The following is a 21,523-nucleotide window of genomic DNA, read 5'->3' on the forward strand; positions in this document are numbered from 1 at the left end:
CCACTGCTGAATTATTAATTTAGTTGGTTGAACGGTTACAGGTACAAATAATGGTGTACTTGCTCACACCTAATATGAATGCTCTTCCAGGTTTAACCGGTGTGTCCAAGTACAACTTTTAACAGAAAATGTGAGGCAAAGCAAAGCATTTGGTGAAATTGGTCGTGTTTTTACATACATAAGCAGCAAGAAAGGTCTACAATAACAAATGAACGTAGCCAAACATGCACAGAAACATATCTTACAGTTCACAAAACAATACCTGACTGATTATTATACTGATATTAATCATAGTGAACGCCTCATATACACTATATTGCCAAAGGTATTCACTCACCCATCCTAATAATGTGTAATAAGGTTAATGTAATGTATGTAAGGTCAATATGTACGGTTAATAAGGCGTTCCAATGTTCCATGGCCACAGGTGTGTAAAAGCAAGAACCTAGGCATGCAGACTGTTTCTACAAACATTTGTGAAAGAATGTGTCGCTCTCAGGAGCTCAGTGAATTCCAGCGTGGTACTGTGACTGTGGCAATCTGATGGGCGAGTCTGGGTTTGGTGGTTGCCAGGAGAACGGTACTTGTCTGCACAGAGTCCTGACCTCAACCTGACAGAACACCTTTGGGATGAATTAGAGCAGAGACTGAGAGCCAGGCCTTCATGTCCAATCAGTGTGTGACCTCACAAATGTGCTTCTGGAAGAATGGCCAAAAATTCCCACAAATACACTCCTAAACCTCGTGGAAAGCCTTCCCAGAAGAGTAGAAGCTGGACCGACGTCATATTAAACCCTATGGATTAAGAATGGGATGACACTTATATTCATATGCAAGTCAAGGCAGGTGAGCAAATACTTTTGGCAATATAGTGTACATGCAACACATCAAAAAGAGAAGTATGGCAAATCCTTTTTCTTTTTACATTTTACAAAATGTGCTATAATCACAGTCAAACCAGTCGATATTAATATGAACCATATTGTCGACAAACCAAGATGTGAGACGCTACAAAGAAAATTAAGTGAAAAGAGAGTAAATTACCGATCATTTTTTACATTTTGAAACTGTACAGAAAGTTCTAAAAAAAAAAAAAAAGACATCATGTCCAAAATGGCCGTGAGTTACCGGCACAATCAAATAAAGTGTCTCTAAGCCTGAAGCCAATCTGTCCACCAGCCTTCAGGTGATCCACTCTGACGAACATGGGTGGAAACATAACCTCCTGCACAGAGGTTATAAAATCTCAACTGAGAATCAAATAAAGGCTTTTATGTCAGTATCTGACACACCAGGACACACAATCTTATATATATTACATAAAAGACATCAGCCTGTATGAAACTACATGAATCAAAATGATAGCCCTATTTCGTGTGTGTGTGTATGTGTGTGAGCGTGTGCATCTGTGGAACGTGAGGATATATTTTTAGCAGGCCATAATTTAAGTAACACACACTTCAAATTTCATCAGTATCAATATACATATTGAAAAGTGTTTTCAATCAGTTAGCCCTAGTTAACTCGCTGCACTTAATACTTGCTGTACGAGCTGAGCGGCAGGCCACACACTGAATGCCAAATAGACTTCTTGGGAGCTTTGGGACTTGCCAGATTCGTTCATGTTAGATGGTAGACTGAGTGCTTGTTGGCCGGTGAGCCTGTGTAAACTATTTCTGGCCAGTGAAAATCAATCATTATCATTCTGATTCCATCTTCTGATACAACAAACTACATTGTGCAACTTTGAGACTCATTTCTAGAGTTTGGTTGATAGTTAGACAACCTTTAGTGAGTGTTGTGGGTGCAGCGGTCTTGTAAATAAATTGAGCAACAATATCTAATCGTATTTTCTGATGCTGTTGACATCAGTGATGTCTGTGAAACAGCAGCCAAGCAGCTTAGTGATTTAACACACAAAAATAACACAAAAATGAACCAATTCATCAGACTCATAATAGACACTGTACATGGTTTACCATAACCAATTAAGATTTAAACAGTGGCCACATTTGTGTTTGCTTGTCCGTTTGTTTCCTGCCTGCAGCGTGTGCGTCCATTCAGGTGTGCCACGTCTGCCCCGACAGAGTGGTCGTGGACTGGTGTGCCGTAAGCGTGCGCAGGCGATGAGACTGTGTGTGCGACTGTGTGCGTAGGAGGCTGTGCACAGCGTGTCTATATCTGGCCGACATCAGGTTGTACAGCAAGGGATTGATCGCGGCGCTGAGGTAGAAGAGGACAGAGGACACCAGGTTGACGTACTGGGACAGAGAGTATAAAAACGAAGCATCGTGGGTAAAAAAGAAAATCGTCCGGCCCACGTGGAAGGGAAGCCAGCACAGGACGAAGGCCAAGACGATCACTCCTGGCAGGGTGGAGAGAGAAAAGAGAGGGGAGACATCAGAATCATTTCTATCTGAAACATCTGCAGCACCGTCTAATCAAAGGAAATCAATTGTTTAAGCAGGAGGTCACTGTACCACCTTAAGCAACCAAACCTGTACCAACTGTAGCATATGCTAACAAAACTTGAGCTGAATAACAGTTTTAGGGGAGACAAACTCAGTTGTCAATCTTTTGTTATCATAGTTATAACCTTGTTTATGCATACCTGTGTTTAAAGCAATATTATGTGACTTTTTCTTAAAATATCAGCTTCGAAATCATTTTGACGGTACAGTGTCTTGCAACAGGGTGAAATGTGTCTCTGTCTCAGCCACTCTGCTGCCCCATCACTTATTTCTGCTTAAATTTGCTGTAGGAGCCTAAATGCAGTGTATTTGATGCTTAAGAAATGTACATTTAATAATCGAAGTTCATTTTTAAAACAGAAATGTGCATTGATTAAGAAGCAAGTGGAAAGAACATAACACTTTTTGCACATCCATATCTACAGTGACACAACAATTGAAGGTGTTGTGACACTAGTTTTGTTTTCCAGGTGGTTTCCAGACCACTCTCTTCCACTCTTTCCAGCAATACAGATTCCCCTCCAGTAAAATGTCTGTGTTCCTACAGTCAAATGTTTGAGCTTCACTGTGCACAATGATGTATGTGCAGAGTTGCGTTCACAGTCATTGTGAACAACGTAAATTTCCTCTGCGCTAAATGAAAATCAAATTGTAAAAGGCGGGCCTATGAGCACAATTTGTGACATCACAAATGGATTGTAAGCCAATCCTGGTCTAATATTCAGCACACATAAGTAAGGATACACAGTATATATTGGACCAAAAGATTATCGGCCCAATACTGGAAAATTTTCATTTTTCGGCAGATAATTAGATTATAGCCAGCAAGAAAATAAAAACTGAATACAAAGCCAATTTGTTTTAGTTGACTTAACAAGTGCAGCATTTACAAACACTAAGTTGTGTTCATGATATAACTTCCAATATGTATTCCTCGAGTGATCAGAGAGGAGACAGCAAGTCAAGTTTTACCAAAATGTTTTTATCTGAGCTTTGAATAATAACTAGTCCATCTTTGCTCGCTACATCTCAGTCTTTTTACCCTCGGGGGTGCATAAATTACAGGTGATGAACTTATTTTTAAAATACAAAAATATGAAATTATTATTGGTTATCTGTATCAACTGAAAAAAATTTTCTTCCCGTTTAGCCATGTAGCAGAACAGGATACAAATTTAGCATGGCAGGCTACACTGTGAGCTGTCACCACTTCCTGTCTATGTCTTCTACAGTTGTAGAATCAAGGCATCACGCGCCAAAGGTTAGAAAACAACATGATAGTAGATTGTCAGCAGAAGCCCACCCAGGTAAATAACCACCGCCCGTTAGGTTTGTTAATGAGTTCAATTAGCATGGTTAGCTCTAATATTCAGTCAAAACTAATCTTTATATAAGCACTTGTTTCTATATGTTTTCACTTAAAATAAAGGGAAGTGCCTGTGGGGTGTGTGGTGGACAGTGTGTGTCGCTCACCCAACATTTTGACAGTGTGCCGGTGACTCTGGTCTCTGCGGCTGCTTTTTGGACGAAGCCACAGTGTCCGTCCAATCAGGCTGTAGACCAGGCCCAGGATGCAGAAGGGTACCAGGAAGTACAGGTTGGAGACAATCGTCATGGCTGACAGGAGGCCAGAGGAGAAAGCGTAGTCCGTAAAGCGGCACTCTCTAGCTTCAAACTCTCTGCCGTGACCTTCATCAACACCGTCCTCCCTTCCTCCTCCCTCATCTTCTCTCATTTTATTTTGCTGCTCTCCATCAACTTCTATTTCCTCTTCTTCTTCCTCCTCACCTCCTCCCTCGTCTCCGTGTTTTCTCTTGTCTATTCCTTCTATTCCCAGCTTCCTCTCCTCTTTCTCTCCAAAACACTTGTTCTCTTTTTCCTCCCAATTTATTCCCTCTAGTCCTCCATCTGCTGCGGCCGCATGTCCACTTCCTCTCCCATCCATCATGAATCCTCCCTGTTCTCCTTCCCTGCTTGTCCACCCTCCTCCATCCTCCCTCCACCCACCCAGCCCTAGCTCCTCCCCCCCAACTACCTCCACTCGAACCATGACCAACACTGGCGCTGCGCTGACGACCGCCCCCAGCCAGAGGCAGCCAATGAGAGCCCTGGTTCTGCGCCGTGTTAATAAGGTCTTGGCGGCGATTGGCCAGCAGACCGCCAGGTACCTCTCCAGGGAGAGGAAGGTGATGTGGAGGATGGTGCAGAAGGTGACGCACTCGGAGAGGAACATCGTCAGCTTACAGACGAGGTCGCCCAAGGGCCAGGATGTGGGCCTCCAGAGCTGGGAGAGACACAACGGTTATTTCACCATCACGTCAACATCTTTAGCTTTGGCTGTGTTGTCATGGCACCTCATGACAACACACACCCTTCCTCAGGTGTTACATCAGCATACACACATGTCACAAAACAGAGTGGCACCAGGGATTGCAAGTCAAGGTTATCATTCATTTGTGAAATATATTTTTAAAAAAGGCAACAAGCATGGATGCGTTTGACCCAGTTAAACAGGATCATTCACAACTCGCTCGCAATGGATTTTTTTCAGGTAAAAATAAGATACATAAAGAATTGGAATTGTAACAATAACTCTAAAACCATGAAATATGTGGTATTTACTCACACACACAGTATAATTTGATTTTCCATCGTGACTGTGCAGAGGAAATGATAGAAGAATGATCTAAGAACACTCTGGGTATGACATGACCATTGAGTGTAATAGAAGAAAACTTGATTTGGCAGCAGAGTTTCCCCGCAGGCTAATTTAAACCACCTCTGGAAAACAATTCTAAAAAGGAAGCCAAAATCCATTAGGTTCTTTTTTTTTGGTTTGCTGTGTGTGTGTGTGTGTGTGTGTGTGTGTGTGTGTGTGTGTGTGTGTGTGTGTGTGTGTGTGTACCTTATATAGATCCAGAGGCAGCAGTAGCAGTATCAGCAGATCACTAACAGCCATGCTGCTCAGGTAGAGGTAGGTAGAGCTTCTCATGTGAGGGCGGAGCCAAACCACCAGAATGGTTAGTATGTTTCCCAGAAGGCCGAAGAGCATCAATAGAATGTAAATGACAGTCACACACACTAGAATATGAAACATTGACAGGCTTTGATCAGAACCACTTAGTATTTGCTTCACAACTGTACACAAATCCAAATGAAGGAATGAAATATATTGAAATTTACTTGAAATTATGAGAACAGCTAGCCTGAGAAAATTTAAAGGTGTAGTTTGACACTTTGAGAAATCTGCTTATTTGCTGAGAGTTGGATGAGAAGATTCATACCACTCTCATAATTTGTACGGTAAATATGCAGGCACTGACAGCAGCTATTTAGCCTAGCTTAGCACAAAGACTGGAAACAGCAGGGAACAGCTAGCTTGACTCTGTTAAACGGTTAAAAAAAAAATAAACTGGCACCTCCAAATCTCAAGAATCTCTCCCACTGCATATTTGCATATGTGAAGTTGGGATTTGCATCCAATTTGTTTTTTATCACATTCTTTTTGTGATATAACTGCAGCACAATAATTTCTAGAGCCTGACTGACTCTTATTGTTTGGGGCCGATACCAATTTACTGTTTAATGTTAAAGTTAACTTACTGAGAATTAAGTAATTGATTTATAATAATTGGCCCAAGGATCCTTTTCAGGATTAAAAGTCTATAACAAAAAAATATTCACATTGATGCATAGAGGGAAAAACATATTGACCCATACAATGATATATCTATGATTTCCTGATTTCCATTTTCAAAACAACATGCACTAGTACTTATTTGACACTTTTGACTTTGACACTTTTTTTACCCACCTAACTCGATCATCCCAAAATCAGATTCCTCCCACTGGCAGTCTTCGTTCGAGCAGTTTTCTGCGAAGTCTGATGCAAGGCTACAATTTTCATCTTTGCAGCCGCTGCCCATGTCTCCCAACAACTCCAAAAGATCCATGATGATGCAGGATGTGGCTGGACAGGGGAAAAAAAAAAGTGAAAGGGGAAAAACCCAGCGGGGGAGAGGTGTGTGTCCCAGGTTACAGGGAGCAGAGGTGACGCATGCTGATGGATTTCCTATGGCGCTCGATCACGGCTAACACTGAAGAGTACGGTCAGGGTGTAAGAGAGCTGTCTGGTTAGGACAACAGAAGAAAACAAAAAAACACAGTCATCACACTTACAAATGCATTCTACATAAAGCATGCTCTAAATAGATATGAATACACACACACACATGCATAGACGAGGTATTCTTTAAGATAGTTTAACCCAGGGTTTAAATCTATGCTACATGTCATTATTTATGTTATGTTGATGTTACTTATTGGTTCTTGATCTGTAAAATAAAAACCTTTATGAACTCTGAGATGGATATATATATATATATATATATATATATATATATATATATATATATATATATATATATATATATATATATATATATATATATATATATATATATATATACATCTATATTAACACAGCCCTAGAGAAACTGAAATGAAAATAAGTCAATCAAAAGGTCAAATTGTTGCTTTGCATCCACCCAAAAAAGCAATCTGTACATAAAACTGCACATTTCTGTTTACAGCTTCAAAAGTAAACACATACACACGCGCGCACACACACACACACACACACACACACACACACACCTACACGTACAAACATGAACTTTGAATAAGGTAAAATAACGTACTCACAGGTTGAGAGAAGCGTCGGTGCCCAGTGTGTCTCTGCAGCAGTCACACACTTGTGCTCTGGCCGTGACTTACACACTCCACGCAGACACACATCTATTTCTCTCCTTGCTCGCCCTCCACTCGCTTCTCTGTCTCTCTCTCACTTTGTACCACCTGCTGTCTACTGCCACCTTATAGGTATAGATGTTTACCAGCAGATCAGTATTTCCCGCAAAATTACTTTCATGACTTTTCAACCTGCTAAGTGATTTACATATCACAGTAGTTTCAGAAAATCAATATAGTTATAACATACAACATACAAAGTATACAAGAGGCAGATGTGGAGGATTCTGATCCTTTTCTTTAAGTTTAGGATTTATCAGGTTGTATTGGCAGAAATTGAATAACCCAGGATATTGTTAATATTGATAATATAATGCAGCCAAATCTGCCTTCCACCTGTCAAACATCCTCTGCCTCCAACCGCAGGAAACAAGAAAGCAAAAGACAACAGCTCCCCATTTACTCCTGTGCCCATCCAGAAAGCACCTCCCCCGCCCTCACCTCTGATGGCCTTACCTGCTTCAGCCCTCTCTCCTCTGAAGATGTTCTCACACTAGCGATGTCTAACCGTGCCACCACCTGTTCCCTTGACCTGATTCCCTCCTCCCCTCTCCAAATCATTTCTCACGACATCTTGCTGTTCCTCATCACCCTGATCAACTCCTCCCTCACCTCAGGCTATATTCCAGCTCCTTTCAAGATGGCTACAGTAAAGCAACTTTGAAAGAAACCCACTGTACCCTCAGCTGACATCCAAAACTAAAGACCTGTATGTTGTCCTTCATTTCTCTCTAAAACCCTGGAGCGTGCCATCTACAACCAGCTGTCCTCCTGTCTTTCACAAAACGGCCTCCTTGACCTCCTCACATGACTGATCCTCGTCCAGCTCATCCGTCCTCATTCTCCTTTACCAATCATCTGCGTTTGACACATTCAATCGGTACAGCAGATCTAGGTGCTATATACATAAATACTATGACAGTATCAAAACGCACTGTCTATGGAGAAAGGCACACAGCTAGTATTCACATACTGTGCCTTTAAATGAGCCTCAGAAATTTAAGGTTGTGTTGTCACTACTGTACAATCACAGCCCACGGCAAGGGGTGATGTGGAAACATGATGGGTGGTGCCTGCTCAGGCCTATGAGAGCTGACCAATCAGAGCAGACTGAGCTTTTTGTGAGTGGGACCTTAAATTGATACTGAAACGGAGCATTCAGTTAGAAGGTGAGTCGAGGGCGAAACTGCTCAACTGTTAATTTGCAAGCCAGACGAACTGGACTAGAACTAATCAGAAGCTCACAAGCCAAAAGACTGGAAACACATAGAACAGACATCACTATCCTTAATCCTTTACTATCCAGTGGTTTATTCTTACAGCTTGTATTCAACATTTTTTTTATATTCTTAGTACTTTATTCTGAAAAGTAACAACTATGTGAGAAAAATATGATTCTCCGAGGCATTCTGTCTCTATACGACAGGAGGTCATACGTATCCTGTACAAACATTAAAGTCTGGTTAAGGATAGTGATGTCTGTTCTATGTGTGTATATCTCATGGTCTCTGCGACCTAGTTATTCGAAGCCACTGTAGATGTGTCTACAGAACAGACATCTGACAAACTAAGCCAAAGCAAAGCTGACTGTTTGTGAAAAACCCGTAAGGAGGCCTTCGATTTATCTATGTTTGTAGACTAACTGTCTGCGCCCTGTTTTCCTCCTTTCCCTCCACTCTGGCTAGAGGTGAGGAACTCTGCATCATCCTCCCTTGCCTTGTTGTTAAACAGATAACTGTTTACAGGAGGGATGCTTCCTGAGCTGTGGATATCATTTGAGCATTTGTCTGGATTATCATGGCATCACTCGTGCAAACAGACATCCTCCATGACCATATAAACTATCGCAATATAAGTCATCGATGTCTCTCAGTCTTTCTCATCTCTCCTGAATGGTCAAGGGAGCTGAAATTCCACAACATTAACTACAGGCATGTAGTAGTGAACTACCTGTGCCTCATGGCACAAAATTCTCATTTATCAACAGCACCATATTAACACCGCGAGACTCCCTGCACATGCAGGACTGAAGGGGAAGAAAAGGGTGGATTGCTAAAGGAGATCTGCAATGAGAGACAATCTAAACCAACACCTTTTGTAACTCTTATAAGTAACATTTCTGTAACCCACCGTCCCCTTCTCCTCCCCTTCACACACCTCTTCTCTTCAGTAAATCATCCTCTCATGTCTCTCTATAGGCAGCAGCCTTACAGCGGTACAGTTTCTGCCTCCCACTCCGAACCGCAGGGTGGCGCTGGTGCTCCTAAAGCGCTGCTGACCAATCAGAAACAGAGGAAGAAGCTCCCTGGTCCAGTGTTGCAGTCTCCAGCCGTACACTGAGCAGGGAAACAATGGCACTCAGGGCTGCAGTGAGGAACAAGTGCGGCTTAACAGGTATCTGTGCGTGTGTGGATACATTGTTAAAAAGAATTGAAGATGTACGCGCGTATTTGTGCGATTATTCCAACAGAGTTTGTGAAATATAACTCCTGTCAAACTCGTCCCCGGCTGTTAGCTTTGCTAGCTCAGCTGTGCCCCGCAGAAACTGGACCAAAGGTCACAGGACGCTCAACTCTAGCTAATAACATTATAACTGTCATAAAGTTCTATATGCCGGTGTATCTGTTCTTACCTCACATAAACACACCAGGTTATGTCATTGCCAAATTGATATAAAAGTGAAGGCGTGAAAAAACAATTAAGACCGAAGTGCCCGAAAAGGGCTAGTGTTGACAAAATAGTGTCAATGTATGAAAATCATTTAAAGTGTTAAAAACACACTAGATATTCTAACAGTAACGACTGTAATGCTGTGTTAGTTGCACAGATTCACACTAGTTTGTAAGCAGACTTCCTCACAGACAATAACACTGTGTGTGTGTGTGTGTGTGTGTGTGTGTGTGTGTGTGTGTGTGTGTGTGTGTGTGCGTGCGTGCGTGTGCATGTGCATGTGCATGCGTGCGCGCAGCTCTTCTTTCACAGCGGTCCTCCTGCAGCAGTCATGGCAGAGTGTGTATGTCTCCTGTCCTCATCACTCAGCAGAGGAACAACTCTACCTCATCTAAGATCAAAGTGGATTTTGACCAGAGCACCGGTAAAGAGTTTGCCCTCTCACTCTTTCTTTTGTTTTCTGTTATCAGTACGTCTCTGTCTTATTTTAATGCCCCTTTTCACACATGGAGCCCGTAACACTGTGGGGTTCTTTAATCTTAGGCCGCCATGTCCACACGTACCAAAACAATATTTTTTTCCCCCGTCTTCCTTGATATCGTTTCAAGAATATTTGCTTCCTAATGGATCCATTGTAAACGCCGCAACAGGCTGTAGTTCATATTCCAGGTGGGTAAGAGGTCGAAGGCTAGAAGTTGAGGTGTGGGGCGATGGCATCAAGGGCAGTGTTTTCGAATTTTTCCACCCTGAGACCAGGTTTCAGAAAAGTGTGTTTACAGGATCCATGTTAGCGATTGGCCAAAACGATGCAAAACGTGCATGTTTACACATAAAAGCGTTTCCATATGGATGGCCCCTTAGCACTGGAGGGGAATTCAGCATTCATATAAATTTCTTGTATTGAAAAAAGGGTGTTCTAAAGAGTTGAGGCATGTTCTCCTCCTAGCAGATGACTACGGAGTAGCAGGTTAGATAACAGATAAAGCTAAAAGATTATGTCTCTATGTCTCTGCAGGCGTGGCGGTGATGCGGATGCAGAGCCCACCAGTCAACAGCCTCAGTTTAGATTTCCTCACGGAGTTCTGCATCGCAACAGAGAAGTTGGAGCTGGATAAGAGCTGCCGAGGCCTCATCATCACCTCGGTACAGTATAACGTCACTGTTAAGTGCAGGAGATTAAACATTTGCCCTTTGCTGTTTTTGTATCACTAGGTGGTTGAAGTGCATTATAGCGGGTACTAATTTCATTGGAGGAAATGTTCCTTAAAGTTTCAATTCTTCAATCCAGAGCCAGCCCAGGGTGTTCTCAGCCGGGCTGGACATCATGGAGATGTACCAGAAGAGTCCAGAGAGGTGTGCAGAGTTCTGGAGGGCTGTTCAGGAGATGTGGCTGAAGCTCTACGGCTCCAACATGGTCGTTATAGCTGCAATCAACGTACGTATAAAATGCGAACATAAATGTAGGAAAATCACATGTATTGGAGATGAGCTTTTGGCCGACCTCATCGCTGCTTCTACAGGGTTCCAGTCCCGCAGGTGGATGTCTGATGTCCCTCACGTGTGACTACAGGATAATGGCGGACAACCCTCGTTACAGCATCGGCCTTAATGAGACACAGCTCGGCATTGTAGCACCTTTTTGGTAAGGTTCATGAGCATGGCAAAGCAAATTTCTGTTGAGGTCATGTTCTTGACAATGATAGTGTTAGAATTTACAGTAATCTCCATGACTTATTTTAGATATCTGTTAGACCTCTTCACAGTAAATCAAGTAACTAAGAACTTACTGCTGCAGGTTTAAGGACACTATGACAAACACAGTGGGCCACCGGAACACAGAGATGGCTCTGGAGCTGGGGCTGCTCTACAGTCCTTCAGAGGCCTTGAAGATAGGATTGGTGGACCAACTGGTACCTGAGGACCAGGTCCTCACCACAGCCGAACAGACAATGACCAAGTGGTTGGCTATTCCAGGTACATTGCACTCACATTTAAAAATAGAAGGTTCATGATAAGCGTAGCATTAAATGACCTCATTAAGATGCACACTATACATTAAAAATAAATCGTTATATCGCAGAACTGTCCTGCCTGGCAACACTTTTGTGCACTTGTGCTCGTCTTCCAGTGTCCTTCAGTCGCACAGTCACATGTCAGATAAAGGCTGATGCTACCATGGGCTGTGTGATACGACCAAAATCTCATCCTGATATGTGTCATTTAATATCCAGATAGCAATACATATCAGAAATGTAACCCAGTGTTTTCCACACATAGAACTTACTTGGGCAGGCCACTAAGGTGTATTGACAGCTGTCCAAGTATTATTGGGGACACATTTTAGCATTTTTTACTCCTCCACACCAGCGGTAGCCATGGTCCGCCCCACTCTTGTGAAGCAATATATCAAGAACACTTAAGGGAATCTCTTCACATTGGTCACAGTTGTCCACTTGGACTCAAGGGTGACCTGTTAAATTTTGGCAGGTAAGGTCACTGTGACCTCACATAACACATTTTTGACATTACTCAACCATCCAAGGATGATTTGTACACAGTTTCACACAAATGTCTAATAGGATAAGATGATGAAGTTTATCTGTGAAGAGAACGACACCGTCCACGATAGATTAACCAGTGGACAATCTGCCTGCGCTCGACCGCCCTCTGTGACCTCGGTTATATAATGTAGGCCTTCCTATGCTGTTGTTTCGTACAAGCTGTAAGTGCACTTGTTTTTCAAGTCCAAAGGTGTGTTTTTTGTCCAACTTTTACAAACATGCCGCTGACAAAGACAGTCAACAGAGCAAACGTACTGGAGAGAGAAACAAAAAGACGAGGCAAGCCATTGTGTGCATTAAGGTGGATGCTGAAAGCAACACTTTGTAAGCAAACTTTCAAAGCAATGCTGAAAAAGTTGATTTTTGATTCTCATTCTCAAATCAACAACTGACACCACATTACATGGCCATTCTGTGGGAAACTCTGTCATCATTTTTCTCTCTTTTCATACTCAAACCGAATCCATCTGGCAGAAGTAGCCCGTTTTAGGCACTAAGTCCTCGATTTGTCTTGGCTGCTTCAGAGTCCTTGGCTGGTTATTGGAGTTACCTTTATGCACGTTTTTCTTAGAGTTTTGACCGAATAAGTACACAAGTGAAAACATACACTGAAAACGTACTGATTTCTGAGCAAAAATTGAGTTTTTAATGTCCATTTAAAGTTAAAGGTCAGAATATGATGCTTGGTTCTGTCCATCTTTTCACTTCCCAGCCCACGCCAGACAGATCACCAAGTCCATGATGAGGAAGCCAACTATCGACAAGCTGACGTCCAACAGGGAGGCTGACATCAAAAACTTTGTCACGTTTATCACCAAAGACTCCATTCAGAAGTCGATCGGCATGTATCTGGAGATGCTTAAAAAGAGAAAGGGCTAGAGGAGAGCGGGAAACATATGAAATGACCCACACATACACATAAATACATACATGCATACACAGGGATTTTGGGCAAGAAAACACATCAGCCTTCAGTGTCTTGGTTTCATTTGTGTCAGTTGTGTTAAGATCCTTTATTACACCTTTTTGTAGCCTTCATTGCCAATGTTCACCTAGTGCAGAATAAGGTATATGATTACATAAATTGACCGTACAAATCTTCTAATCCCCACACCCATGTCAGGCTTCCTTTCTCACACAGAAAATATGCAGTTGCAGTCAAATAGTCATTAAAGGAACAGTTAACCCAAAAACCATCATTCCAGAAATGTTTTGCGGATTACAAAAAAACTGTAGTCAACAGCAAGCAGGTTAGCTTGCAATTAACTACAGTTTACAGTTTTTTGTATTTATTCTAAAAGCTAAAGAGAGACACCGCCCTTCACCCTTTTTCTTTTTTTGTGAGTCTCAGTCTCACTACAGCCCCTTGTACACTCCTTCTACATGTGGACAGATCCAAAGCTTGACAGACCTGCTGCACACACTTACCGGTTGCTTTTTGGGGGAGGTGTTTATTGAACTGTCAACTAACATCACAGGCAGGAGTCCACTATTTCAAGTGCCTAGCTGGCCTTAGCCTTACTGTAAGCTTGGGAGCATTTGAAGCCTTTGTCATCTCTAACAGATTTATATACAGTCAAAATTTCTAACTACTTTTTAGCCAGAATGTCTGAAACAGTGAGTGTATTACATGTGGTCAGTGGATTTATTTGTTGTCATTTAAGAATAAATTTCAGCAATCAAAATATCACATTGCTCTCATTCATTGTCTTAACATGATCCTCAGGGTTCATTATGAAATAGAGTCTTGCTTTTGGATACCCAGGTAATCCTAAAAGTCATATTACTATCAGTTAAAGGCAACAGAGTTTTGGTTTTATTTGCAATGATTTTTAATTCTGCAGTAGCAGTTTTCTACATTAGACAGTGGTTCCTGAATTAAAATTGATATTTCAATTAATCTTTACAAATGTGTCTCACCTTTTATACACTTGAATAAAAGACTTGACTCACATTTTGATACGAAGCAAGTTTGCAATGGAATAACTGGTCACAGTTGTTTATTTCAGTCTTGTGATTCAGGGCTGCAAGGCTGGTTATTAATTCATATACAGGAGGAGGCCAGTGGTAGAGGTGTTGTGATATAGACAGCAGCAGCCTAGGCAGTCAGCGTCACCTCCACAGGGTAATGGTCACTGACAGCCAATGTCTGAAAGGAAAAAAAACAATTTTTGTTTTCCCTCTACAACATGTTTTTTATTATGCACTTTAAAACTCAACAGGCCATCAGAATACACTTTTACTACCTTTACTGAGGAATACAATATACTGGTGCTTTTGTTTGCTTTAACCCATCAACCAAAATATCTTTGTAATTAGCATCACTGACGAAACAGTACAATACACCATAAAAAGGTGGATAGTTTTTATGACACTTAATTCTAGCTGTTGATTTGTGAGTTTTAGGGGTGCTGGTACTTTCTGACAGTGCCAGGCTGCCTGTTTCCTCCAGTCTTTGTGCTAAGCTAAGTTAACAGGCTGCTCGGTGTAGCTTCATATTAACCGAACAGACTCTATAGTGGTAGAAATGTCCTCATTTGACTTTTTACCAGGAAGCAGAGGTGTATTTCCTAAAATGTCAAACTTAAATGTTTGCTACAGCCGTTCCTAAAATCTTCTGGGCCAAACTTTTATTCATGACTTTGATCGGCACACAAGATTTAGATGAAGTATTTCCCTAAATGTTTTTACAGTTCTGTTTGAATGCGGCCCTAATGCAGTGCAGTGTAGATTATTAATCCATCCACATACACTAACAGTTTGTGAACTTGCATATCTTTCATAATGCAATACAGTACAGACAGACAGGATATATTTGTCGCCGTCCTGTCAGAATCGTGTTTGCTGCCACCCAGTGATGCAAGCAAAGGTCAGGAGTTGCTACACATATATTAATAGGGAACACACATATTCTGTTACTTCCAAACCTAAATACAAAAATGTAAAAACTTAATTCATTGCAAATGACCTCTCATGGCCCACTGGCATACCTTCATTGACCACCAGGAGGTCATGGAGTCACTGTTGATAAGACACATCTTAACACTTTAAAAGTGTCCTTGTCTTGGCGTCACATGTCTGTAACTGAGTTGTTGCTTTCAAATCATGATGGAAGGGGGTGTAGGTGTGTGACTTCATCAGCCCAGCTCTAGTTAACACCATATGAACTAACAACTGAGTCTGTTGTACCTGTCACCACACCCAACAGTGATGTCTCCATGCACAGACCATGTCTACTACACTCCCACATCAAAACCCAGAGCTTCAGGGTTAGGTTGCTCTTTACACTCTCAGCCTTTTTGGACTTGGCAGCTGAAGTGAATCATATTGTACTGATATAGTAGAATTTAAGCTGAAGTTGTTCTTACCAGACTGTGGCTGAGATTCAAGTCCATCATGAAGTCGTAGACCTTAGCGCTGCCCTGCAACACTCCCTTCAACATGTCAGTGGTGACCACGATCCTGCAAAGACGGGAAGAGCGGAGGAGTTAAGAGTGTGTGCGCGAGTACTCTGCCCCGTTGTCTGTCTGTGTGTCTACCTGTCATAAGCGCAGTTGGTATGCGACACAGTAGTGTCGGCCTCATCGCTGATCAGCCAGTGGAAGCTCTTGTCGGTGAAGAGGCGGATCTTCTGCCAGTCAGAGCCCATCACGTAGTTGCAGCCTGCGTTGAAGTCGCCCAGCAGCACGATGTCCTGCAGAGAGATTGCACTGGTTTAAGCACTCCCACCCCCATCTCATATTTCACCACTAAGTTATCGATATTTTGTGTGGCTGTGTTTGTAGAGTTAAAGAAGGCGTTCACGTTGGCGTTCCAGCGGGTGCGGACATCAGCCACCACATCATACAGAGCGTTCACTTCCTCCACAGCCGAGTCAGGAGAGGTGTGCTGGGGGATCAGAACAAAGTTCTTCACGGCTGGAAAACAAAGGGGGTAGAATTAATGAATGAGGGGAGGCATGTTTGAAGGAGGGGAGACAACTTCAGACAGACATCAATCATGCAGCAAATAATGAGTTTCCTGCCCGCCTGTAGAGGTACGAAGTGAGATTCCCATGTTTACGTTGCAACATAAATATCAGTCCATGGAAAAATTGAAACAAGCCGTGCGAAGAAACTCTTCCTTTGAACAAGCTGTCAAGACTTCAATGAGGTTGTGATGTCACAACTACAGTTACGGTCCTCATCCAGGCCCCCAGTACAGCCGTGGTTGCAAACACACCCAAAACTGAAACACAGTGGGCAGGACCTGCTCAGGCCTGTGAGAGTTGACCTATCAGAGCAGACTGGGTTTTAAGGCCAGTTTGAGAAATATAATGTGTTTTCTGAATATTTAACTGCGCAGACATTTTATAGTAGACACCCAAAATATATGCTGTAAGTATGAACCTGAAAATAAGCATAATGGATGTTGAAATTTGTCAGAGTAGGCCTGACACAAATCCTCTATGGTACGAAGAGTTTAACTTGAGGCAAATTAACCAACAGACCTCAGGGTCTAATCCCACACAAGTCTTACTGAGACAGTGGTCAGGAAGTGATGAGAGCCTACCGCTATATTTGGAGGAGAACATGACGACGAAGGGCTCTCTGCTGAAGGTGTCTGTCCCACAGGGCTCACAGCCGTCGTCGTAGGTGTAGCTTTTAACTACAGACACCGTCTGCTCCCTGGAGAGGAAAGGTACTCCATCACAACGTCATACTATTTCCCTCTAAAAGTGTAGAGCTTGCTCCTTATCAGGCAGATGTGTCGTAGTTTATCTTCTCTCCTGGTGAGGGTTTATCCTCAAAACATTTTCTTGCAGTGGGTCAGGTCCATCAACTCTATCTCACAGTCAGCATTACAGGAGCATTTCCAAAAAAATAGTTCATTCATATTTCACTGACTGAGCTGAATCAGTCCTGTGCCTCCTCATGGTCACCAGGGCGCAGACCATCTCATTCTGAATAAGTGAATTAACTACATGTAGTGTGTAGATTTGTAACTTACTGCATTTAACATTAACATGACGCCAAGGAAATAGATGTTTTTAGTATAGTTATACTAGCATTAATATTATTATCTTATTACTTGATAATTTGACCAAAGTGCATTGTGTATTCACCAGTCTTTTATCATGAAATCCCATTTCTGCATAAAAAAACATATCAACATGCATATGCAACACAGCATTGCGCGATGCTTCAGATTTGTATCTTATTGACATTTTAGAAGCTTAAGTATGTATGTGTACTAAAGTGCTACATGTCACAGTCTTTCTCCTGTGACTCCTCTCGGTCCATGTAAATGTTTCTCTGCAATTCTCCCCTCATCCACCAGGTGTCCTCAGACTTTCCTTCCTTTCTTTATCACCTGACTACCTCCAGTCCACACACCTGTTGCTGCTTCTCATCTAATCTGCAGATAACTGGCCCACTCCGCCTTCTGTCAACTGTTTCCACTCTCCCTCATCGGTCATGCAGAAACTTCCCACCAGGACTCTGCCAGCTTGTTCCTTGTCATTTCTGTTATCTGGACCTTTTTCTTGGGAACCTGCCTGCCTGCCTGTCTGTTCACCTGTGTACCTGCATGCATGACCGCTGATCTCCACACATGCTTTCCTGAATAAATTACTAAAGCTTGGCCTGTAGTTACTCTTTACTTTATCTGTTTGAGACATATCAAGATATCAAGTAATTCACACTAGCTCCACCAAGACCGGTGCAACTTTTAAATGGTTCTTACATGTTGGTGCATCAGCTGTAATAATGATATTTATGAGTGAGCACATTTAGCCGGAAGAACGTTTGTTCTTTCACTGAAGTAAGATTTTGATTGCAGGATTTAAACTTCTAGTAGAGTGTTTTAACAGTGTTGACTGTAGGATCCTCTGCATGGCAGTCACTGCTCACAGAAATAACATAGACGCTGCACACCGCAGTGTTAAAGTAATAACACTTTAAAAGAGAAATATTAAATCTGTTACTGTATAGTGTGACTGTTGCAGCGGCTCTGTTCTGTGTACCTGTAAAGGAAGAGGTATCTCTCCTTATAGGTGCTGCGACCCAGAGGCTCACTGACGATGTGGCTGTACCTGAACTCAGGAGAACCTCTGGGAAAACACACACACACACACACACACACAGATAAAGATGAAGAGCATCATTTTGTTTCTCATAGATATTGATGCAAGTTTATGAGAGGTCAACCTTGCAGACTATGAACCACATTTTGGCCCCCACATTGTGTGTAATAACACTGAGTGTATGCTCTGTGTGGGGTGTGTAGTCAGTCTAACTTGTTGACATGCTCCATCAGTCTGTTGGTCGCTGACAGGTCGCTGTCTCTGACCTCCTGGATCAGAATGATGTCATAGCGGTGGACAATCTGAAAAACAGAAACACAAGTGTCTTTTTCGTGGTAATGGCTGATTTAAAGTGAGGTTCTTCAATGTGCAGTTCTCAAAAACAAACAAGAGATGACCCAATAAAGCATAATTACAATGACTGTGTTCATTTGTTGTTCTAGGTAGAAAACTGACAGTTTAACCCTAATTTTACAAACAAAGGTTCACTTTACACAAGACATTTTCCTCCCCTCTGTGCCTCCAGAGGAGAAAACCCCCAAACAATGTCAAGGCAATGTTATCAGGGTTATTTGAGCTTGGGCTCAGACAGTGCAAATGCAAGGCAGACACTCTGCGTTACAAACTGGGGTCATAGAAAGCCATGTTTTGTTTACTGGGGCAGCTGTGGCTCAGGAGGTAGAGCTCGTTCACAAATTCAAAGGGTCAGTGGTTTGATGTCAGATCTCCTGGCTGTGCATTAGTGTATGTAGTAACTTGGTTGGCACCCTCAGTGGCAACTGAAAGTTGTCATATAAAAGTCAATTTACTATATTTCTTTTCCGAATTTCAGCTTCTGTTTATAGAAAAGTCAACAAAGAAACCTCAGTATCACGAAACAGGGCTTTCTTTCTCAGACTAGTTGTACCATCAGAATCCATTGTTGCATCCACACTAGGGACCTAAAGTTCAGAATATTATAACCTGTGCTTCTTCTTCTTTTGTTGTTTTTTTTTATATATCTTTATTATTTGTAATTTACAGATGTTTCAGTCTGAGACAAATGAGATACAGAAATGTGTATAAGAACATCTTTTTAAAAAAGGAATAGGGAATATAAATTGCAGTTTTCAGACCGTGCTGATGATGTTCATCAGAGTCGTGTTGGAGGATTTCTTGTCTCCAAAGGTCTTGATGTTGAAGGCTCCCAGCAGCAGAGAGGTGGAAAGATGCAGCAGGGCCACAAACAGGCCCAGCACACACAGCAAACGCATCCTGGGTCACAGAGGTCAGATGGTTATAAAAAAAACTTTTCCAGGTTTTGGTTGTTGTTGTTTGTTTGTTTTTTTTTTTGAGTATTCAAAATCTTGATCGCATGACACCAGGACAGTTAGTGTGTAACAGACTGTAGGTGGTTCATGCTGTTGAATTCGCAGTCGTACTGTGGGAGTGAGAGATAGATGTAACACCTGCACCCCTGGACACATGACTGCATGCGCTCTGTTTCTGGTAGTTTATCTCACTACAAGTCAGCAGCTCAGCGTTTGAGTTCAGCCATTTGCATAGTCAGGACTCATGTTGCACCACTGGGTAAAACATTACTCCAGTAAGGGAATGTATTCTCCTGTTTCCTTGGTTGCACTGGTGTGGGAGGGACTCTTGTCCAAAGGTTATAAAATACGGAAATTGAAAACTTACGCTCTGGTGTGTTGACTTTTTGTTACAATAAACCGTATTCATGGTTGCTTTTAGTAGTTTATCTTAATTCATCCTGTCTTACTGTGACATAAAATACCATGTCTGCCTTTAAAACGTGTTGCTAGTGTCACATAGCCTTGAAAAGTTATTATTATTATTCTAAAACAAATAGGTTTAGAGCATTATTATACAAAATAATGAATTTATATTACTGTCATTTAACAAGTCTTGGTACGTACTGATCATGCATCACAGTGTGAGCTGTGTTCTGCTCAGCGGTGCGAGTCAGAGCTGCATACCTACCTGCTGCTGTGAGTCTGTTTGGGACGGAGGAGGCCTGGTGTCAGCACTGCACAGAGGCTCGACTGCAACTTCTGAGCAGAACCACCAATTGTGTCTCTCTGAGGTTTTTATTTACCTGCATGTGCATGTGACTGGATCAGGCAGGGGAGGGGTGAACAAAGGAAGTGTGTTGTGGACGGGGTACGGGTTATTCAGGCGGAGCAGCATACCAGACGTGGAGGTCCCAAGCTGCTGGGCAAAGGAAACTAATGACGGTTTGATGTTTACATGAAGGCTACAATGTGGCTGTCTCAGTGGATTCAGAGAATGTCTGCTTTTAGAAGAGGTGTGTCTTTTATGACTATCCTGTTGGCTACATTTACCTTTAGCAGGTGCTTTTTGTCTGAAGGTACTTAATACAGAAATTAATTCATACATACATTCATACAGTGATGGCAGCGGCTGCCATGCAAGTCACCAACCAGCACATCAGGAGCAGTTTGGGGTTTGGTATCTTGCCCAAGGACACATACAGACCAGGGGAATCTGTTCTTCTTGTGTAATCATATATCCTGTACTGGGTACGTAAGAGAAAGAAAAAAGAAAAAAAAACTTGTATAACTTGTGTAATTCATTCTAGCTAAACTGCTTAACCCTGTTTCCCGCCAATAATTATAACCCTAATACCAGAAAAGTTGAGAGACTGTGTAAAACATTGATAAACTTATACTGACAGCATTTTAAATACTCCCGAGGCAATATCCTTATTTCTATATTGTCTTTGGGCTGATCTCAATTGAGACTATGTCAATAAGGAGATGATCACATTCTGTTTTATATATGTTTTACACAGCTTTCTTACGTCTAGGGAATCGGTGTTATATTTCATCGGTACTGTGTGTACAGTAATATCTTCACTGTGATTTGCTGGCTGAAATCTGTAGCAACAGCAGCAATTTATTTCTACACAGCGTCACTCTGACCAGTTT

General features: G+C 42.1%; 3 protein-coding genes across 3 annotated transcripts; 1 reads left to right on the forward strand and 2 right to left on the reverse strand.

Moving 5' to 3' along the window:
• Window positions 1–1,784: 1,784 nt before the first annotated feature.
• LOC119014407 (growth hormone secretagogue receptor type 1-like) lies at window positions 1,785–6,814 on the reverse strand. The gene is made up of 4 exons (XM_037089547.1): window positions 6,286–6,814; window positions 5,377–5,552; window positions 3,945–4,755; window positions 1,785–2,365 (listed from the first exon to the last, which is right to left on the reverse strand). Exons 1-4 carry the CDS (start codon window positions 6,422–6,424, stop codon window positions 2,061–2,063), a joined length of 1,431 nt encoding a protein of 476 aa, XP_036945442.1. The 5' UTR covers window positions 6,425–6,814; the 3' UTR covers window positions 1,785–2,060.
• A 2,704-nt stretch (window positions 6,815–9,518) lies between these two features.
• eci1 (enoyl-CoA delta isomerase 1) lies at window positions 9,519–14,201 on the forward strand. The gene is made up of 7 exons (XM_037089548.1): window positions 9,519–9,674; window positions 10,249–10,374; window positions 10,966–11,093; window positions 11,239–11,385; window positions 11,471–11,592; window positions 11,746–11,924; window positions 13,224–14,201. Exons 1-7 carry the CDS (start codon window positions 9,632–9,634, stop codon window positions 13,388–13,390), a joined length of 912 nt encoding a protein of 303 aa, XP_036945443.1. The 5' UTR covers window positions 9,519–9,631; the 3' UTR covers window positions 13,391–14,201.
• A 293-nt stretch (window positions 14,202–14,494) lies between these two features.
• On the reverse strand, window positions 14,495–20,658 carry dnase1 (deoxyribonuclease I). Its single transcript, XM_037089549.1, has 9 exons — window positions 20,556–20,658; window positions 19,691–19,829; window positions 18,789–18,877; window positions 18,516–18,602; window positions 17,063–17,178; window positions 16,316–16,428; window positions 16,051–16,205; window positions 15,880–15,973; window positions 14,495–14,660 (listed from the first exon to the last, which is right to left on the reverse strand). The coding sequence occupies exons 2-9, from the start codon at window positions 19,826–19,828 to the stop codon at window positions 14,610–14,612; spliced, it is 843 nt and encodes a 280-aa protein (XP_036945444.1). The 5' UTR covers window position 19,829; window positions 20,556–20,658; the 3' UTR covers window positions 14,495–14,609.
• Between the last annotated feature and the right edge of the window lie 865 nt (window positions 20,659–21,523).

The sequence above is a fragment of the Acanthopagrus latus genome, chromosome 23, assembly GCF_904848185.1.
Source record: "Acanthopagrus latus isolate v.2019 chromosome 23, fAcaLat1.1, whole genome shotgun sequence".
Taxonomy (NCBI): domain Eukaryota; kingdom Metazoa; phylum Chordata; class Actinopteri; order Spariformes; family Sparidae; genus Acanthopagrus; species Acanthopagrus latus.